Source organism: Miniopterus schreibersii (genome assembly GCF_964146895.1).
Source record: "Miniopterus schreibersii genome assembly, chromosome: 15".
Classification (NCBI taxonomy): domain Eukaryota; kingdom Metazoa; phylum Chordata; class Mammalia; order Chiroptera; family Miniopteridae; genus Miniopterus; species Miniopterus schreibersii.
Window position 1 is genome coordinate 50,651,109 of NC_138115.1, and position 18,845 is coordinate 50,669,953.

The 18,845-nt window shown below is 58.6% G+C and overlaps 1 protein-coding gene across 7 annotated transcripts; it reads right to left on the reverse strand.

Moving 5' to 3' along the window:
* Window positions 1-1,289: 1,289 nt before the first annotated feature.
* On the reverse strand, window positions 1,290-14,482 carry MST1R (macrophage stimulating 1 receptor; the record flags this gene model as incomplete). Of its 7 annotated transcripts, none has more annotated exons than XM_081159992.1 (20): window positions 1,290-3,012; window positions 4,384-4,520; window positions 4,921-5,086; window positions 5,353-5,462; window positions 5,575-5,756; window positions 5,879-5,959; window positions 6,326-6,532; window positions 6,608-6,709; window positions 6,878-7,040; window positions 7,120-7,266; window positions 7,368-7,577; window positions 7,736-7,829; window positions 7,924-8,085; window positions 8,436-8,572; window positions 8,684-8,849; window positions 9,208-9,368; window positions 9,664-9,834; window positions 10,019-10,147; window positions 10,227-10,415; window positions 13,250-14,482. In XM_081159992.1, the coding sequence occupies 20 exons, from the start codon at window positions 14,480-14,482 to the stop codon at window positions 2,757-2,759; spliced, it is 4,203 nt and encodes a 1,400-aa protein (XP_081016118.1). In that variant the 3' UTR covers window positions 1,290-2,756. The 7 variants fall into 7 exon arrangements, with proteins under 7 accessions (XP_081016118.1, XP_081016115.1, XP_081016117.1 ...); XM_081159989.1 differs by having other exon boundaries at window positions 6,326-6,529; window positions 6,608-6,796; XM_081159991.1 differs by having other exon boundaries at window positions 7,368-7,580.
* Between the last annotated feature and the right edge of the window lie 4,363 nt (window positions 14,483-18,845).

The following is an 18,845-nucleotide window of genomic DNA, read 5'->3' on the forward strand; positions in this document are numbered from 1 at the left end:
GGAATAGAACCGGGAACCTCTCCGTTCATGGGTCTATGCTCAACCACTGAATCATACCGGCCGAAACCCAGCATGTTTTTTATCAGGGCCTGGTGAGTGGAGGCTCAGTGCTCAGCTACTGATTTCCAGGGCTGCTTGTCCCAGGCAGAGGAAACACGTTCGAGCTGCAGCCCAGGCCTCCAGGAGCCTCAGGCCTTTGCAACAACGCCCATGTCCCCCACCCAACCCTAGCACCAGAGAGTCCTGCTCTCTCCTACAGGTGAGGGAATTTAGTTCATGGAATGGAACCAGGGGTAGACCTGGGCTGCACGAGGAATGACGGATGAAGCCGCTGTCCAGGAAGGTCCCAGGGTTTGAAATAAGACTATATCTGGAGCCCTCCAGTGTGACACCCAAAGAGGTTTCGGACCCCTGGGAAAATCCTCTAAAAGACTGGGGTTAAGGCGTAAGGGGAATTTCAGACCAGGCTCATGGTTCCCATCAGAGCAGATCAGTCTACTCAGTGCGTGCCTCCAGGTGCCAGACAACAGTGATACCAGCGGGCACTGAGGAGGGTGTGAGTCCTCTGCTGCTTCCTCGGCCCCAGCTCCCATGCTGGCCTCCCTCTGGCCTCTGCTGGCATCTCTTGCCCTGAGCCCCACTGGGCAGCGATGAAGAGAGATGAGGCAGAGAAGCTGGTGACTCTCCACAGCCCATGGTGGAAAGGCTGGATCCCAAAGCCCTGGGAGAAACCTCTGCTTATGCCATGCCACCCTAGTGGCAGGCTCAGGCTCACCATGGCCACCAGCAATCTTCCCCCTTGCATGGGTCAGCCGTCATACCTGAGATACCACTGAGGCCACCCCCAAACAGAAAGGCAGTCCAGCCTTCACGAGCCCTGGGAGCCACTCAGAACCTCCTGGACCCGTAGCCCATGTGGGGGCCTAGAACTAACCCTCCCTTTCTCTCGTCCCCAGTGGCCTAACTCAGGAATTTAAAACCCAGTTCCAGCTCCTGACACTCAGATGGACTTGAGGATTGCAGCACTGGGAGGGGGTACAACTGTGTCATGATCCAGGAGCCCATGCACTGGCTTAACTGGGGCCCCTCCCTGGAGAATCCTAGCCCTGGAGGCCGTTGGCCCAGAAACAGGCCCAAAGCGCCACATTCTGGCTGCAGTGGAAAGTCGACATCCCTGGAGCTCTCTTCCATCTCCCTTTTCTGGGACCCCTCTCCTTGCCAATCTCCCCTCCCATTCAGAGACCTCCTTCCTCTCTCTGTTTTTTATAAAATTTCTTTTTTTTAAATATGTCTTTATTGATTTTTTAGAGAGAGGGAGAGGGATAGAGAAATAGAAACATTGATGAGAGAGAGACATTGATTGGCTGCCTCCTGTATGCCCCCCACTGGGGGTTGGGCCCATCCTGAGCTGGGGACTCACAGGAGGGAATGTGCTCCCCTTAGGGTAAACTGGGGTGCCTCAAACTGGCAGGATAGACTATGGGAGTCCTGGGCAAGAAAGAGGAACTACCATGATGTATGTCCTGGGCCCAGTCACCCTGGCACCCCAGCTTCACTGTGGCGAGGGTTAGTACGAGGAGGAGGCTGTCCTTCCTCTCCAATGGACCGGTCTCTCTAGTGGCTATTGTAGAGCGGCCTTGGCGAGTATAAATAGCCTGGGCAGTCAGCAGCACCTCGAAGCTGGTGCCTGAAAATGTGGATCCGAGGCCTTGCTGCTAGCTCAGTTCTCTCAAGGCTGCAAGGACAATGCTGGCAGGGTAGGGGGAGGGGGAGCAGTGTCTACTCCCTGACAGTGTGCATATGATGGGGGGAGGCTGCAGGCGGCAAAGGGAGCCCTGGAGAGGGGCTAGAGCCCAGGGAAGGGGACAGGTAGACTGGTCTGCAGGAGAAGACATCCTGGCTGCTGCAATCCTGAGTACTCAACAACCCTCTTGGTTCCATCCAAGAGTCCCCAGGGTCCTGCAACCTGGATCTGAGTCTTGCCTACCTTCCTGTTCCCTGGAACCTTCTCATTGACCCAACGCTTCTCAGCTTCACGGTCTCTTTTCCAACTCTGCTTCTGGCACAGCTTCCACCTGACAGGGTCTTAGCAAAAATGTCACCTCCTGGGGACTTCCCTCACATCCATATTCACCTTTCTATCTAATGCTGTCCTCCGTTCCCTCAAAGCCACCTGTCTCTCTTTTTTTTTTAATGTTTTTATTGATTTAAGAGAGGAATGGAGAGGGAAAGAGAGAGAGAAACATCAACGGGGGAGAGAACTGATGAGAGAAACATCGATGGGCTACCTCTTGCACGCCCCCTACTGGGGATCGTGCCTGCAACCCGGGCATGTGCCCTACTGGGAATTGAACTAGCAACCTCTTGGTACACTGGGTGATGCTCAATCAACTGAGCCACAGTGGCCAGGGCCACCTGTTTTTTCCTTTTATGTGCTTAAATAGTCATTTGTTCATTTATCAGTTCATGGGCCAGTGTCTGGTCATGGTTGAGTCCCCTGCACCCAGCAGGCCAGGCACACAGCAGGAGCCCCATAAGCACTCACTGCAGCAAGGCTCACCCTCACTGGCTCCCTCTGTGGCGTGAGCGGCCAGTGTGCCTTGTTCCCCTCCTATAGCCTGAAGGTTAAGGGTCAGGGACAGGGCAGAGGCAACTTGGGTCACCCCTTGGCTCGGCACAGGCCAGAGGCAGCCTGAGGTTAACTCCCTGGAGGGGTTATGCAGCTCCAGCCCCTCAGGGCCTGCCTAGGGCTGAGGTCACGTGGGCCTTGGTGGCTCTGAGAGGGGCCGAGGCCGGCTGGTGCTCCTGTGCACATGTGGGGACAATGACAGTTCTGGGCGCATGTTTGCCTCACCGGAGGCAGCAAGGCCCAGGTTCACGTAGGCCACAGACAGCTGCACGTAGTGGTCCCCATGAAGAGCTGCTGCCACTCGCTCCACTTCCCCTGCCAGCATTCCGAAGGTGGGTCGCGCTGTGGGGTCCGCATCCCAGCAGCGCTGCATCACTGCATACCTGCGGGGGAAGGAGAGTGTCTGTGGCAGGGATACCCCCACCCGGAGATTCTAGGCTGCCCCGTTAGCCCCCTGGCAGGCCACATAGGGATGAAGACGGGTGACAGGGCCTAATGCCCAGCACAGCCCAATCAGGGACAGCTCTTCTCATCTTTGTGGTTGCTGCTCCAGTCCTGTTTCCCACCCTAAGGTCGAGAGGCCTGAGAGGTTAAGAGCCTGGGCTCCTGTGCCCTCAAGTCCTGGGCTGTGTGATTTGGGTCAAGTTCCTTAACCTCTCTGTGCCTTTGGATTCTCCTCTGATCCCAAAGCTGTTAGGCATAAGATGACAGGATGCCTGCGGGGGGCCCAGCTCACAAGCTATCATGGTTATCATCACACATCTAGGAAGGAAGCCCAGGTCTGATGAAATGGGGATTAAAAGCCCAGAGACAGCCCTGGCCGGTGTGACTCAGTTGGTTGAGAGTCGTTCCATGCACCAAAAGGTCGCTGGTTTGATTCCCAGTCGGGGCACAAGCCGGGGTTGCAGGCTTGATCCCCAGGAGGGGATGTGCAGGAGGCAGCCGATCGATGTTTCTCTCTAGTTGATGTTTCTCTTTCTCTCTCTCCCTCTCCCTTCCTCTCTCTCAATAAAAATATATTTTTTTAAATCCCCACCTCAGAGTCTGTTTCAGGGAGCCTCCGCCGGAGGCAGATAGACAGTGAGGTTAATTCCCTCACTCCAGCCAGATTCGTCAGTGAAGTGAGTAATGGGGATCAGGCCTCAGGCAGGCAGGGCTGTGCGGGAGGTTACTCAGCCCCTCCGGGGCGCAGCCCGAGCCGGGACCTGGGACCTGGTTCTTCCTGTCCTAACCACAAAGGCCTGGGTACAGCTGAGGCACTCGCTGCTGCTGAGAAAGATGCACCTCGGCACCAAACCCACCCCATAGGCACCGATGACAACACAGCTGTCATCGTGCCTCCAAGAATGAGGAATCTGAAACTAGATCCCTTGGAAAAAAACATCTGATCTGGAGCTGTGGAGGGGGCTAGTGTGGGAGCTAATGGAACCTTTCCTTGAGATTAAGTGAGTGGAAAAGATGGGAAACAGCCCCCCTTGACAGAGGTGGGGGGAGAGTGCTGGGAAATCAAATCACTGGCTTCAACCCAGACACGAAGATGGGAATGCTGTTACCATGGCAACCATGATCTCCTCCCTGCGCCCAGCCCTGAATGGGGGCAGGACCAATCCACAGATGAGAAAACTAAGGCTCGGAGAGGGCCCCTTCCAGGTTACCCCGAGGACCAGCCAGAGTGCGAGGCAAGAACTCTGCCTCCTGCCCTCTCCTGTCTCTGGGGCCCACCTCCCTTCTCATTACCACCTCTCCATACTCACAGAGAATCGGGGCAATATTCAGGCTGGGGCAAGCGACGACCCTGGCCCAGGAAGTGAGTGAGGTCAAAAGGGTCGATGTGGGGGTACGGTGGGGCGCCCCGTGTCAGCAGCTCCCATAGCAGCACACCAAATGACCACTGTGGGAGGGGAAAAGTGAGGTGACTCAACTCTCATCCCAAATTTGGGGGTAGGTGGGCCCCCCAGGTCTTCTACCTCCCAGAGACCTCTCACTGGAAATGGGGCCTCCACCCCCAAACAGAGCCCGTTCCTCAATAGCTCACAAGCATCTTCCCTATATCTCCTCCCGCCACCTGAGCCAGTCCAGAGTGGGAACTGAGCAGGGCCTGGAGTGTTGGGGAGCCAGTGACTTCACAGCCTCCTCCTGCCCAAGAGATGGGCAAATGGGCTGTGGGGGTGCCCAGCTTGGAGACTCCCTGGGCTCGGGCCATCATCTGGAGCTGGAGGGGCAAAGCCAAGTGCCAAGTGCTCTCCCGGGACTCTGAGGCCATGTGGCCTCTGGGGCAGGTGGGGCCTCACCACATCAGACTTGCTGGTGAACCTGTAGGTCTGTAGGCTCTCCAGCGCCATCCACTTGACAGGCAGGCGAGCATGGCGGTGCTGCTGAACGCTGTAGTATTCCTTGTCCAGGACGCCGCGGGCCAGGCCGAAGTCAGCCACCTTGACCGTAAATGACTCATCCAGCCTGGGAGGAGGGAATCACGCTCAGAACTGGCCCCACCAGGCCCTGGACCCACCTGTTCCAGGTCTTCACAGGGTTTCAGAGCCAGAGTCCCATCTAAGCCTGAACTGGGCAGGCAGGAGAGCCGAGGGCCAGAGAGGGAAGGAGGACATGCCCGGGGCTACACAGCAAGGCCTCGAGCGTGGCCCCTTCTCAAAGGTGCCTTTGGGGCAGCGGTAGACCCTGGCACTCTGGCCCCTCACTTCACCCCAACTCTTCCAGCCCCTCACATGCAGTTCCGAGCAGCCAGGTCCCTGTGCACAAACTTCTGCTCTGCCAAGTACTCCATGCCGCGGGCTACCTGCAGGCCGAAGCTGACGAGGTCCTTCACCGTGGGGTTCTGGGGGGACAGGTGGGTCAGCAGGCGAGGGCAGAACAGCTTCATCCCCGGCTGCTGCCCACACCTCCCCACCCAGGGCCACCTCCCACCCCAGGGCCAGCTGGGCACTGACTCGCTGGGGTGAGCGGATGAACCGGAGCAGGTCTCCGTGGCGCATGTAGGGCAGCAGCACACGGGGCAGCCCCTCGGGTGGCAGCATGATTCCGATGAGGGCCAGCACGTTGGGGTGGTGCAGGCCACGCATGAGCAGCCCCTCACGCAGGAAGGCCTCCACCTCCTGCACCTCCGTGATGCCTGCGGGGCAGCGAGAGTCAGGCCCAGGGCGGGGAAACGGAGAAGGGTCACCTGCTCAGGGTCGCTCAGCGAGAGGCTGACACAGCAGGGATGAGGGCCCACCCAGCCTCCGTCTCACTTACGATTCAATGACTTGATGGCACAGTGGGTTCGATTCTGGGCCTCGTCTGTGTATTCTCCATGGTAGACAACCCCAAAGTGGCCTGGCGAGGGGAGATGGTGAGAGGAGCCCAAGGCTCGCACCACACCCTCTCTTTGGCAACCGGACCCCAGAGCACCAGCTGGCCGATCATACGTTGAAAACAAGCAGTGGCTGCTCGATGGCAGCGCCTGCGGCCCTCCCAGGCCTGCATGATCTGCACTGGAACCCACTGAGGACAGAACGAATTCCTCCTTCACAGACGAGCAGCTGGAGGCTCAGAGAGTTACTTGGAATGCCCAAGGTCATACTGGTTGGTGAGAAGGCCAGAGTAGGACTGTTGGTGACAGTCCTGCCCAACTGTCCCTTGAGCCCATGTCATGTCAGTACTCCATCCCTGCCCCAGCCCCACCTGGCCTGGCCCCCAAACCTTTGCCAATGACTCGGTCACTGTGGGTGACCACCCGCTCATGGGGAATCAGCACATCCTTGACCTCGGCCAGGAGCACAGGGTCCAGATCCCCAAGCTGGATGGACTTTGTCCGAAGCAGTGGAACACAGGACCCATCCCCGCTGTCTGAGCAGGACACTCTGTGGACCTGAGTGGTGGAGTCCAGACCATCCATGGCAGGAGCTGCTGTGGAGGAGAGGGAGTGAGGGGCTTGTGGAGCAGAGGATATGGCCCCAGCTTCGAGCACCTCCCCCGTCTCACCAAGGCCATTTTTGGAGTCAGAGCGCGACTGGAGCAGAGGCAGAGGCATGGCCCTGGTGGTTTGGTCCAAAGACGCTGGGTCATCCAGGTACGGAAAAAAGGCTGCGGGAAGAAGGGCCCTGGTAGACAGCCTCTCCAAGCTTCTAGAGGCCGATCCCCACCCAGGGGGTGTGGGCAGACCCCCAAGGCCTGGGCAGAGAGAGGATATGGGGACTTGGAGATGCCAGTCTGAGTGTAGAGGCTGAGTTAGGATGGAAGTGGAGAGCTCACCTTGCTGCTTCTTCCACCGGTAGTTGAAGACCAGCGCAACGGCCAATATAGTCACAAGCAGCACCAGGGCCAGCAGGACACCAAGGAGCGTCCTCTGTGAGACACCCTCTGAGCCTGGTCGCATCACTCTGCCCAGGATGTGACATTCACCATCCACGCAGACCTGGGGGCAGGTGGCAGCTCAGGACCAGCCTGCAGACCCCTGCCCATGTCTCCTATGAAGGGCCATCCGAGCTACCTACCTGCAGTGGGGCGCCGTCCTTGCCCAGTTGCAGGGAGGGGGGCAGGGGACAAACGATCACATCCCCCCGGAGTTCATGCTGGCAGCTTTTGCCACCCACGGTCACGTTCACATCCACACAGTCAGCCACAGCTCCTAGCCCAATGTACTGTGGAGACAATCAGGAGGACTGGCCAGCGCCCCCATGTCCTCTGGGCAGGCTTCAACCCTAACCCTCCACTGCGCCCTCCCTCCATCCCCCACACTTACCTCAAACTTAATGGCATGTTCCTCGGGCTTCAGTGGGGCCAGGTCAGTGCTGGGTAGATGGGGTGGGGGCAGGAAGCGAAAGCCAGGCAGTGTGAAGCCAGCAGCTCCATCCCCCTGGACACTCAGGTTCCCTGTCACCCACCCCTGGGGGCCTCGGACCACGTATTCGGGCAGGCGGCACCGATGCTTCTCCGGGAGCTGCCCCTCACACTGCTGGGGCCCATGCGAGAGAGGTTAGCCACGCATCCCACCTTTGGCCACCCCAGTCTCCTCAGGCCAGCATGGGGTGGGGCTGGAACTCAGGGGACTGGTCCGGCCTTCCTCCCTCCTGGCCAGTGCCCACTTGACAGCTTCCAGCGCCCGCTCACCCTGTTTTCCACTGTCATAAGCTCATCATGGAATGACAGCACTAGGTGCCACACTGAAGTCAGATGCTGGCCATGGATGGTGACGTGGGAGCCGCTGTGGAGGAGAGCAGGGTGGTGGGCTTGGGTGCTCTCTGAGGGTGCCTCCCTCATCTCTAGGAGACCAGAGAGGGAAAGGAGGTAGCACTTACGTGAAGCCACAGCTGGGGCTGATGCCCAGCATGATGGGGTCTTCCCGGTAGTCGAAGGTCCAGGAGCCAGACACCTTGGCGCCCCCCACCTGCAGGTGAATGGGAACGCTGGCCGAAGCAGCACCGGGTGGCGTGGTACATAACAGCTGCCCCTCACTGACCCTGCAGAACAGGGGGGCTGGGCTCAGGGCCACCATCAGTTGATGCCCAAGCCCACGTCCTCCAGGGGTCTGCCTCCCAGTTCCTCTGCTGGTCATCTCCCCACCTGAAATTACTCTCTGGGTCTGCCCGAAGCCAGGGCTGTCCCAGGAAGACCTCCAAGAAGATAGGGAGGGAACAGGTTCCTCCGAGCCTTGGCTGGAGGCAATGCACTTTGTGATGGTCTCTCTTGTCATCCCCAAACCACCTCTGAGCTAGATGAGTCAACAGACCCTTCTTCCTGGACCTGACCACATGACTGAGCCGTCCTCCCTCTGCCCTGTGGCTCCCATCCCTTGCCTGCCAGCACTTACTGTTCCAGCAGGCACTCGGTCCCATTGACCAGAACAGCCCGACTGGTGCCTATGGACAGACCCTGGCCTTTGAGTGTGAGGCAGGTGCCCCCTGCCCGTGGGCCAAAGAGGGGCTGTACTTCTTTCAGCACTGGCTCCTAAGAGGGAATGGAGGTGGCTTAGCTCGGTGTAGGAGGCCCCCCACTCCAAGCCCTTCCCTGCCCACTGCCCGGCTGACCAAGGGCACAGACAAGACAAGGAGGCCTCACCATGAAAGAGAAGCCATGCAGCTCGGAGGTGCCGTTTATCCGGAAGTGCTTGCCCGGTGGCATGTTGGTCACGGTGAGGCTAATGTTGGCCAGCCCAGCTGCCTGTGCACCCAAGGGCTCCAGCTCACACTCAAGCTCCTCTACAAAGCCCTTCCAGGACAGTGGGCTAGAGCACCGAGGAACTCAAGGTCAGCCAGGGGTCACACAGGCCTGGCTGCATGCCCAACACAAATCACAGGCTCCTCTGAGCCCGAGGGTGGCCTCTCTCCATCCCGCCTTCCTGCAGAGCAGGTGGGATCTTGTAGGGCAGGGACTAACCTTGCCTGCTCCGTGACTCAAGGGACAAGTAGGGCATATGCAGGCTCAAGAAGGGACAGAGATGTCTCCACAGACACAAAGCAGCCAGAGCCACTGCAGCTTGCCTCATCCCTCCTTGCCCCTGATAAGCAAAGGATAGGGTCTCCCAGGGAAGGGACTGCTTGGTTGCCCCCATCAGGGATAGGAAGGGCATGGAACAGTTGTACCTGAGGTTTGAGCTGTCCTTGGGCAGCAGTCGGCAGGGACTCTTGCCCACGGTGACCTGATGGGTGCCCTTAGGCACCAGACCGTCAGGGCGCAGGTAGAAGTTGGAGCCACATAGGGTCAGCCTCGTGCTGCCCCTTAGGGGTCCACTGTGAGGATAGAACTGGAGGGGGAGCAGACAGCCTTTGTGGGCCAGGCCTCTAAGCCCTGACTGCTTCCTCCAAACTTTCTGGCCAGACCCCTTGCCTGCCCCGCACTCCATTCATTTTAAGTCACGGGCTAGTCCTCACTCTAACACTTTTCTGTCTCCAGATCTTTACATGTGCCGTCTTCTCTGCCAAGAATGCCTTCCTTGAGGACATCACAGGCCTGAGGAAGGTCACGGTCAAGACCTGCTACTCCCCACCCCAGGCCCAGCTTGTCTCATACTTCCCTGTGCCCAGCCAGGCAAGCCATACCTCAGTCAGCTCAGGTGGGCAATGGTCCTGTTGCCAGGAGCCAGGACACTCCTTCTGCCGGCCACACATGCTCCCACACCAGCCGCAGCCCATGAAACGCTGTGCCCGCAGGCAACGCCCACAGGTGAGGAAGTGGCGGCAGCCAGGGCCCCGGATGGGTACCTGGAAGACCTTGGAGTGGCAGAAAAGTGGCTCAGGGTGGCTGGAGGGGTTTGAGGGCCCGAGGCCCCAGAGACCTCCATGGTCTCATTGTAGATCAGGGTGGTGAGGCCTCTATGTTAATGCCTCCCTGGATTGGATGGGAGGGCTGTGTTCCCACAGCCCTGGCCCCAGGCCCTGCCCTTGCCCACCTTACCTGGTCCCCAGAGGCAAAGAATAGGTGGTCCCCAAGGCGACTGACATCCCGTTGCACGGGTTGCTCATTGCTGCTCAGTGAGAAGTTGGAGACATACAGCAAGTAGCTGAGAGACCTGGCCAGCTCCACCTGGGAAGGTCAGCTGTGAGCAAAATGAGGATGGGGATGGGGACCCAGGGACGGAGGGCTGTGGAGATGAGGGACCTACCTGCAGGATGCGCCCATCAATTGTGCCCATGTGGGCCACTGTGACATTGTCGAGGCACGTCACATACAGCGCAGTGACCTGCACCGGTCCTAACAGCCCGTTGAACAGGTCTACACGTGAGATGCTGCTGCTGACCAGCAGAGGGAAGTGGTAGCAGCTGATGTTGGGGCTGGAGGCCACCATGTCAGGCTGGGGAAAACCAGGGAAGGGGTCAGGGCTCATCCCACACAGCGCTTCTGTCAGTGACTACAGCAGCCCAAACTCCCACACCTCACCCGGCCTGCCTGGAGAAGACCCCAGGCCTGCCAGTCACCCCACCCCTACCCCCCACTGCGCCATGGGGCTCTCAGAGGTAGCCTTACCCTACCCTGTCAGGTCCATTCCCATGATGTTACTGAGTCTTACAGACCTAACCCCATTCTGTTCTCAGGGCCACTCATCACCCTCATTTTACAGATAAGGCAACAGGAGGGCCTGAAAGCCCCTAGGTGAGGAGCCAGGTTGGAAGTCTGAGCTCTTCACTAGAGTCCTCTCCTGCCCCCTGCTGGTTCTGACCTGCACTTCAACAAACCCCATCCCCTCTTAGGGCTTCAGTTTCTCCACCAGCATCAGAGGGCTGAACTCTGAGGTTAATTTGTCAGCACGGGGTCGGCAACATGACCCTTCTCCGGGAGACTCCAAAGGTCTTCCTGAATTTTCAGCTGTTACCTGTACCTCCTTCAGGGTACAAAAGAAATAAACCAAGGTCTGAAGGCCTGGGTGCCAAGCTAGGGGGAGATAATACCCTCTCCCCTGCTCTTAACAGACGGTGTTTGGAGGCTGCACTCGGTGCTCCAGGGCAGGGCTATGGAAGCTTCTGGGAAATCAGGAAGCCAGGGTGTGAATGCAAGGTATTGGAGCTGGGTGCAAAGTGTAGGTGGGGCTCAATAATCCTAGTTGCTTGGGACTCTCCCTCACTAGCTCTGAGGGCACTCGAGGCTGGAGCCTCTGAAGCCCCCATCAGACCAAGTATGCGGAACCCAGTCACCAGACCTCAGCACTGATCAGGAGCCCTGGGGACAAGAGCAGGTGCAGAGCTGGGCCCAGAAACTCAACACACTCTGGGTGTGTGGCCCAGTGGGTGGGGACAGGGACTCTGTCCTCACTTGAGTAAGGAAACTTGAGGCCTGTTCCTCATCGGAAATCAGCCAGGTGTTTTCAGCATGACTCAGGGACAGGTGGGGCTGAGGGGTGGAAAAAGAGGGCCCCACTCCAGTCAGGGCCACACCCCTGCCTGCTTGCTCTGGGTTCCAGAGTCCTAGCTCTGGCTTCCCAGACTTGTTTAGTGGCCCATGGCTCCTGAAGACACTTTAGTGTCCAGTGCCCCACAGAGGAGGGCAACTGTCCCAGACTCAAATCCGACCTGAACCCATGGAGGGCAGGTAGCAGCTCTAAGCCTCCTAGGCTTCCTGGTTTTGTATTTGTAATACCAAATACAAAAAAGAGCACACAGTGGGTATTGCCCTGGAGGGTACATGCCCAGTCACTGGACAAACATGGTACAAGCTGGTGCACACACCTCCCAGGGGCTGGGCTGGCCTACGGGCAGAGCTTGAGATTAGTCTTCCTAGAGCCTAGCATTGCCAAGTCTTCTGGGTGTCTTCTGATCTGCTGACCACTGGCCAAGTTGGGGAGAGGTTCTGACTCCTCAGAGGGAAGGAGAAAAGGGCAGGCAGGGCTGCCAGGCTGACAAGGGAGCCCGGAGCCCCAGCCCTAGGACCTCCACAACCTAGGCGAACTAACTGAAGGAGGGAGGCTGAAGACTTCCCCATCCTCATGTGTATAGCTTCTCCCAACTCTGGGCCATCAACAGGAGCTAGGAAGGAGTCGGTGGCAAATGTTACAGCCGGGCCAGGGCCACAGGGCAGCCAAGACTCTGAGACCAGTGACTCTGGGCCAGCTTGCTGAAAGACCACTTGTCCAGTGCCATTCACCCCATTTCCTTGGTTTAATTTCTTATAACCTAGGGTAGGACTGTTTCAATGGCTTCAAGTAATCAGTTTGGGTTTTATGCTCAGCATTTTAAGAAACGTCCTGTTTGTCTCTGCTCCAGCTCCCTGACACGGCAGCTGGGGAGAACCTGGGTAGGGTCTCCTGGAAGAAGCCCACAATTCAGCATAGGCAGGGAAACCTCCTGCCTGGGGTGAGAAGGGGGACTTGGGCAGAGTCCGACTATAGTGGCAAAATGCCCGAGAATCCTGCGTGGTGAGCCAGTTCTAGCCAGCCCCTCCTAAGCCTTTACTCATTTCCAGATGTTTATAGTTGCTTGCACAAGACTGGAGTGAGCCTCCTGGAATCTACTAGAGCCAAGTCACCTTCCCACCAGGTCCTGGGGCCTCCCGTAATCACCCCACGGGGAACGTCAATCCGGGATGAGTGTGTCCATGAAGCCCAAGCCATGCTGACTCCCTGAAAAGCCCCCAAACTTCCAGGCACAGGAAACTCCCTGGGACAGGAAGGGGGGGCATTCTCCACAACCCCTGCCCCACCCTCTTTGGAAAGCAGAACAAACAAGTGCTCCCAGAGGGAAAGTGAAAGCGTGCTGGTGAGCAGAGGGGAGTGGGGTGCGAGTCTGCAAGCAGCTGCTGGTGTGGGGACCTGTGTTTCTGTCTGTCCCTGAGGGTATGTGTGGTGGGCAGGTGGGGGGGTGCCCACCATTCTCTCCAGCGTTGGCAGAGAGTTGAGTACGTGCAATGCAGCTCTCACATAACCAGGGAAACTGCCTGAAAACATCAGAGGCCATGACAGGCAAGAGGGCAAATGGGGTGGCAGCGGGGGCTCCCTGGCTGGGAGATGCGCCCCCAGCGCGGCCTTTGTTTGGCTGGTCCCCTCACACCGCTCCCAACACTAAGGAATTAGGTGGAAGAGGAAACGCTTCCCCTCCCGCCCCCCATCTCCCAGACCCTCTCAGTGGTGGGGGGAAGCAGCCCGGCTTCACCCACGTGCACACTGCTCACAGATGAGGGCCCCTTCTTTCGGCTCACCGGGTTGGGGCACAACGTGGGCGACTGGAAGAAGTCGAGGCCTCGCCGGACGCCTGGGTGGACGGGCGGGTGGCAGCAGCGCTCCACACCCTGCTCGATGAGCTTGTCCACCAGGTCCAGGGGGAAGGCGCAGACCACCGAGCTGGGACCCGCGCCGGCCCTGCTGCCTCCGCCGGCCGAGAAGACCCCGAAGAGCACCTCCTGGCCCTCGGCGACGCTCAGCTCAGCGGCCAGCCGGCGGCCCACGGGAGCGGCGTGGGCTGCCCGGAGCACCGGGTAGGGCTGCCCGCCCTCAGAAGCCGCGCGCCGCCGGCGTTTGGGCTCGAAGTGGCAGTCGAGGACCAGCTCGCGGTAGTTGCCCAGGTCGGTCTCCAGGGCGCTGAGCCGGGCCAGGCGCGTGTGTAAGGCTCCCGGAGCCGCGGCCACACTGGCCGGCTGCACGGTCAGGAAATAGACGAAGGCGCCCACGTGGAAGCTGTACACGTACTCGATGCGGTAGGAGGCAAGGTGCGCGGGCAGCACCGACAGTGCCTCGAAGTCTGGGGCGAATCCCGAGGCGTCGGCCCGGAGGCGCCGGATGGACACGGAGCGCGGGCTGAAGCTCGCAGCCACCTCTGCGTCCAGGGAAGATGCCACATAGAGGTAAGAGGCGTGGCCCTGCTCCACCACGGTCACCACGGTGCCCAGAGGGCTGGCCACACAGTCGGGGCAGTCTGCGGGCCGGTTGCGGTGGGAGGAGAAGAGGCAGGCTGGCGGGGCCAGGTGCGGGGCGGCCCCGCCGGGCTCCAGCTCGAGCAGGAAGCAGCGGCCATGCAGGCTCGAGCCGCAGCTGATCAGCGCCGGCAGCGCCTCGTCCAGCACCAGCACCTTGGCATCTGTGTCCCCCGGCGGGCCGTGGGGGCCTGGGCCGCAGGCCGCACACGTCTGGCAGCCAGGGTCCCCGGCGGGGCCCGTGACCAGGCTCTCCAGGAGCTGCAGGTCCGGCCCAAGCATATGCAGGCGATTGCGCGTGGCCACGAACACGGCGCTCCCATCTTCGCCGCCCTCGTAGGTGGCCAGGGCTTGCACCGGCCCGCCGCCCGAGAAGCTGGGCACCGTGTACTCCACGTCAAAGTCGCGGGAGGCGTCGTAGGGGATGCGCGGGCACTGCCAGGAGCCGCCAGCTGCAGGCACCGCCGGCAGCAGCAGCAGCAGCAGCAGCAAGGGCTTCGAGGGCGGCCGGAGGAGCTCCATCGAGGCCCAGGGGGAGTCCCGCAGGCCACGGGCTGGGCTGGGAGCAGACTCGAGGGCTGGGACGGGCGTCCAGCGCCGGCCCTGGGAGCACGCAGGCAGCGGGTGCCGGCCCGGGGCTCCTGTGAGGCACCCCCTCCTCCCCTGCCCTTGGAGCTGAGCACCTGGCGCGGGCGGACACGCACACCCGGCCCGGGCTAGAGAAGCTGACTCACCTGCCGCCCCAGCCGCCGCTCCCAGGCCAGCTCCGAGGCCAGGCGGCCGCAGGGTGGCGGGCGGGGCGGCGGGCGGGGCCTGTCGAGAGCTGGGCCCGGCCCACCAGACTCTCGGGACCCTGGGCCCAAGTCCTACTCCTCCTGGGAGCCGTTCTCTCCATGGCCTGGGGGTGGGTGCGCAGGGAGTGGCCCGGAGAAAGGTAAGTAGGCCTAAATTGGGCTGAAGGGCAGAGGGGGCGGGGTCACCCCAGTGCCAGTGAGGGTTTGAGGACCTCCTGACTCATTTCTTCTCTTGGAGCCATCTTACAGCCACACCCTCAGCGCTGGTTCCGGGGCAGGGTCTGGGGAACCCACCGTGTGGGGAGGAGACCAGGAATGTGTGCGGGATCAGAGGAGAGAGGTGAGGGGCCCCCAGGAGTGACAGGATCCTCTGTGGGCAGGGGTCATCCTTCCCGGGCTTGCCCTGGGCGGTCAGCAATAGGATGGTGTCCGAGGAAGGTATGTTTGCGCCTTGCCCGCCTTTGAACTGGAGGGGTTACAGGATGGGGCCAGCCGGGCTGACTGAACAGTAGAGTTAGGGGAGAGGCAGCTTATGTGGAGGCCCAACCCTAGTTCTGGTCCCCCCATCGCTGCCTCAGTAATGGAAGCTGTAGGATGGGGACAGGAAAACACAAGCTGGCCTTCCTTTCTGGCTCTGCTTCAGCGCCCCCTGATATGGGGGAAGCATGGGCACTTCTAACCTGCTCTAAGCCTTGCTGGGCCTCAAGTCTGTCGCTCTGTAAAATGTGGATGTAGTTCTGACTAGGTGGTGTCCCAGAGCTCTCTCTCTGGTGGGATGTGGGGGGTGGGGGTGGGGGGAAGGGAGGCAACTTAGGTCTGCTCTTCCCATCTCTCACCTGGACTCCGTAGCCTCCCCCTGGTAACTGGCATGACAAGCTCAGGGGAGGCCTGCATGGTGGCCTTGAAAACTCAAAGATCAAAAGTAACCACATACGATGGTCTGAAATGAAAGCTTAACTAAAAGCAAGTCGTGGTGGGTAGTCCTATCCTAGGCCAGTATCTTCTTTGACAAAAGTCAATCTTTAACTGAACCTGTCTGTTGTCTTTTTGCATCCAAGATAGCACCTTTGGAATGTCTGAGTAATCCCTTTTTTCAGACCCCTCAGGGCACAATCTCCCTCATTGTCTGTCCCTGCCACACCATCTCTGTGTACCATACATGTTCATTGTTAACTATCCTATACCCACCGATGTAAAAGAAGTATTTGTCTCTTCATTTCACCCTTTGTTTTTAAAGCAACCCATGGATCAGTGCTTCTTAACCCTGGTTGCTTTTTTTTTCAATCCTTACCCGAGGATATTTTTTCCATTGATTTTTCCGAGAGTGGAAGAGAGAGAGAAAGAGATGTGAGAGAGACACATCCACTGGTTGCCTCCTGCAGGCGCCCCGACCAGGGCTGGGGATGAAGCCTCCAACTGAGGTACGTGCCCTTGGCCAGAACTGAACCTCAGGCTGACACTGTAACCACTGAGCCAAATTGGCCAGGGCCATTTTACTTTTATCCAATTCCAGAGATTTCCCTACTTTGCTTTCTCCCACATCCCTAATCTACCACCAGTGAATTTCATATAACCCTCCTATGCCTCTTTCTTTGATTGTAATGTATGAAATAAAGTGCAAAACTGCCATTCTCTGGAGCATTTTCTCAATCTGTTGAGATTTTGCTTCCTGGCAATTGTCGTCAGTTTGGCTCAAATAAACTCATAAAAATTCTCTACAGGTTTAGACGTTTCTTACATTGACACTGGTCCCCCCTCAACGCTAAAGAGGGGCCTTGGGGGACATCCTCAATCTGGCAGCCCCCTCAGCCAAGTGGGCCTGGACCCTGGAGGGAGGGGAAGCTTCACAGGGTGGCCTTGGTCTGAGGACCTATGAATCTTGGGTCCCAGGGCTTTGAAGAGTAAGGGGAGTGGGGGAAAGAGGAGCGCTCAGCCCAACAGAATTCATCCTGGCCCTAGGAGCTGTAATTTCCTCTACTCCCCACCCAGCCCATACTCCTTGTTCCTCCTTCTAGATGCACCCTTTTCCCTTCCTCCTCTTACAGCTTAGGTGGCATCTCCCCCAGGAAGCTGTCCTGGTCCAGGCAATGCCAGGTCCATTTTTTGAGTCACAGACTCTGTGCTACATCCATCCCAGCATAGTTCATTCTGGATACCCGTCTCCCTCCTCCCCCCATTCCTAGTGCTGGACTCCCTTCCGCCTGGAGGCTGAGCACCTGGTGACAGAGAAGGGAAAGAGTACCTCTGGCCACACCCAGTGCCGCAGGATCCAGCGCCAGAGGTAACATTAAGGCACTCCCTTCTCTAACCAGAATTAGCCCGGAAATGAATAAACAGTAGTGGAAAATCATGGCATAGTTCCTGGGTCCCACAGTCAACATGTCTAAAGATAGTCATGCAGAGCAAAACTGAAATGAAACGTTCTCCGCCCCGAGCAGAAACATGCGTTCTCGTGACCTGTATCCGGCCTTGGGACACTCAGAGAGACTTCAGGGGCCCTCCCTAATCACCCAGTCCTCCCCTTTTTGGGGTCAAGCGCAGCAGTTAACAGTTGGTTCTCTGCTGCCACCGTGTGGCTAAGCTGTTGGCTGCCCCCGGCCAGCGTCCCCATGTAAGCAGCCTAGGTCACGGACAGCAGGTGGCCACAGGAGCACCTGTTTCCCCTCCCCATCTGCTTGCTCTGCAGAAGCCTGGGCAGGCAAGGCCTGTGGGGGAAGTCAGCTAATGGTGCCTTGCAGTGCCCAGGACAAGCCTCCCCCAAGATGAACTCACAAAGCCTGGCCTCTATTTGGCTTATGACCTGTCCAACTGCCGTGGCATCTGTCACCTTGAAGGAGTGCTAACCATTTTGCCTTCTTTGGGCTCTCACTCCCCTCTGAACAATACTCCAGCGAACTAGTGCCAACTTCTTTCTCCAACCCAAAGAGATCATCTGAGTGGCAGCAGGAGGACCTCTTTAACCACAATAGAACCCCATCACTCTGCAGCTTTAACACATTCAGTGGCTCCCCACTGCCGGACTTTTACCTGAAGTTTGAGAACCCTAGGCCTTGAAGACTCCTCCAGCTTCCCTGTAAACCAGTCATACCAGGTTCTTTACCAGGTCCTTCCCTTTGCACGTGCTGGTTCCTCCACTAGGAACACCTTCCCTGCTTGCCTGTTACCCCTTCTCCAGATAACCCCCACACTCCTAGGTGCCTACTGTCCTAGATACACACATTTATCTAATTGTGACTACCCCTTCTCGTAACTGCTCAGAGTAGGTGCTGAACTGCAGAGGAGCTGAGTGCCCTACAGGGATCAGGACAGCCAACAGGGGTACCTCGGGGCTGACCACTGACCAAAACACCAGTAAGTCATGGACAGCTGGCCTGGCACCACCCTGGCCCCTGAGGCAGTGGTTTGGAGGCTTGGCCAGCAAGGGGAAGAACAGAAGCAGGAAACAGGCAGAAAAGAGGCCCAAGGCAGGTGTGCAGGGTGAGCAGCACCCACAAAGCCTATGGCTGCTCCTGAGGGCCTTGGGGGTCTAGGCAGATGGCCTGCTGCCACACTCATTCTAATGTGACCAGGGAGGGGCCAAGGACAGTGGCTATGCTGCCATTTCCTGGGACAGTTAAGTAGAACCATTCCAGTGTACCCTTGGCCCAGGCCACCCACACAGACACGTTCTCCAACATGGGTTGGTTTTAGCGCAGAGTCTCTTGGCCTAGCTCTCAGACTGCATGAGCATGACTCATTGTTAAGTCTGAAGACCATATCCAGTGGACACTGTTCTCTGATAAAATACTTCCTAGGTCTTTCCACCCCTCTGCCAATGAGATGGGTAAGTTGTGGCAAAACGAGGAGAGCCCCCTTGGCAGCAAGGGAGAGGCTTTCTGCACTGTGCCTTGAGCTCTGCCCATAGAGGGTCTCATGATGGAGTGAATAAGGCTGGGCCTTCGCTGCTGAGCCTTCTGGGGCTCCCAGCTGTACCAGGGCTCAGACTCTCCCCACGTGACTGTCCCCATCTTACCGAGCTCTGCCCCTGCTGAGCTGCAGCAGCCCTTTGGGCAGAGCCACAGCCAGGGCTCCCGGGGTGGTTAGGTGGTCCT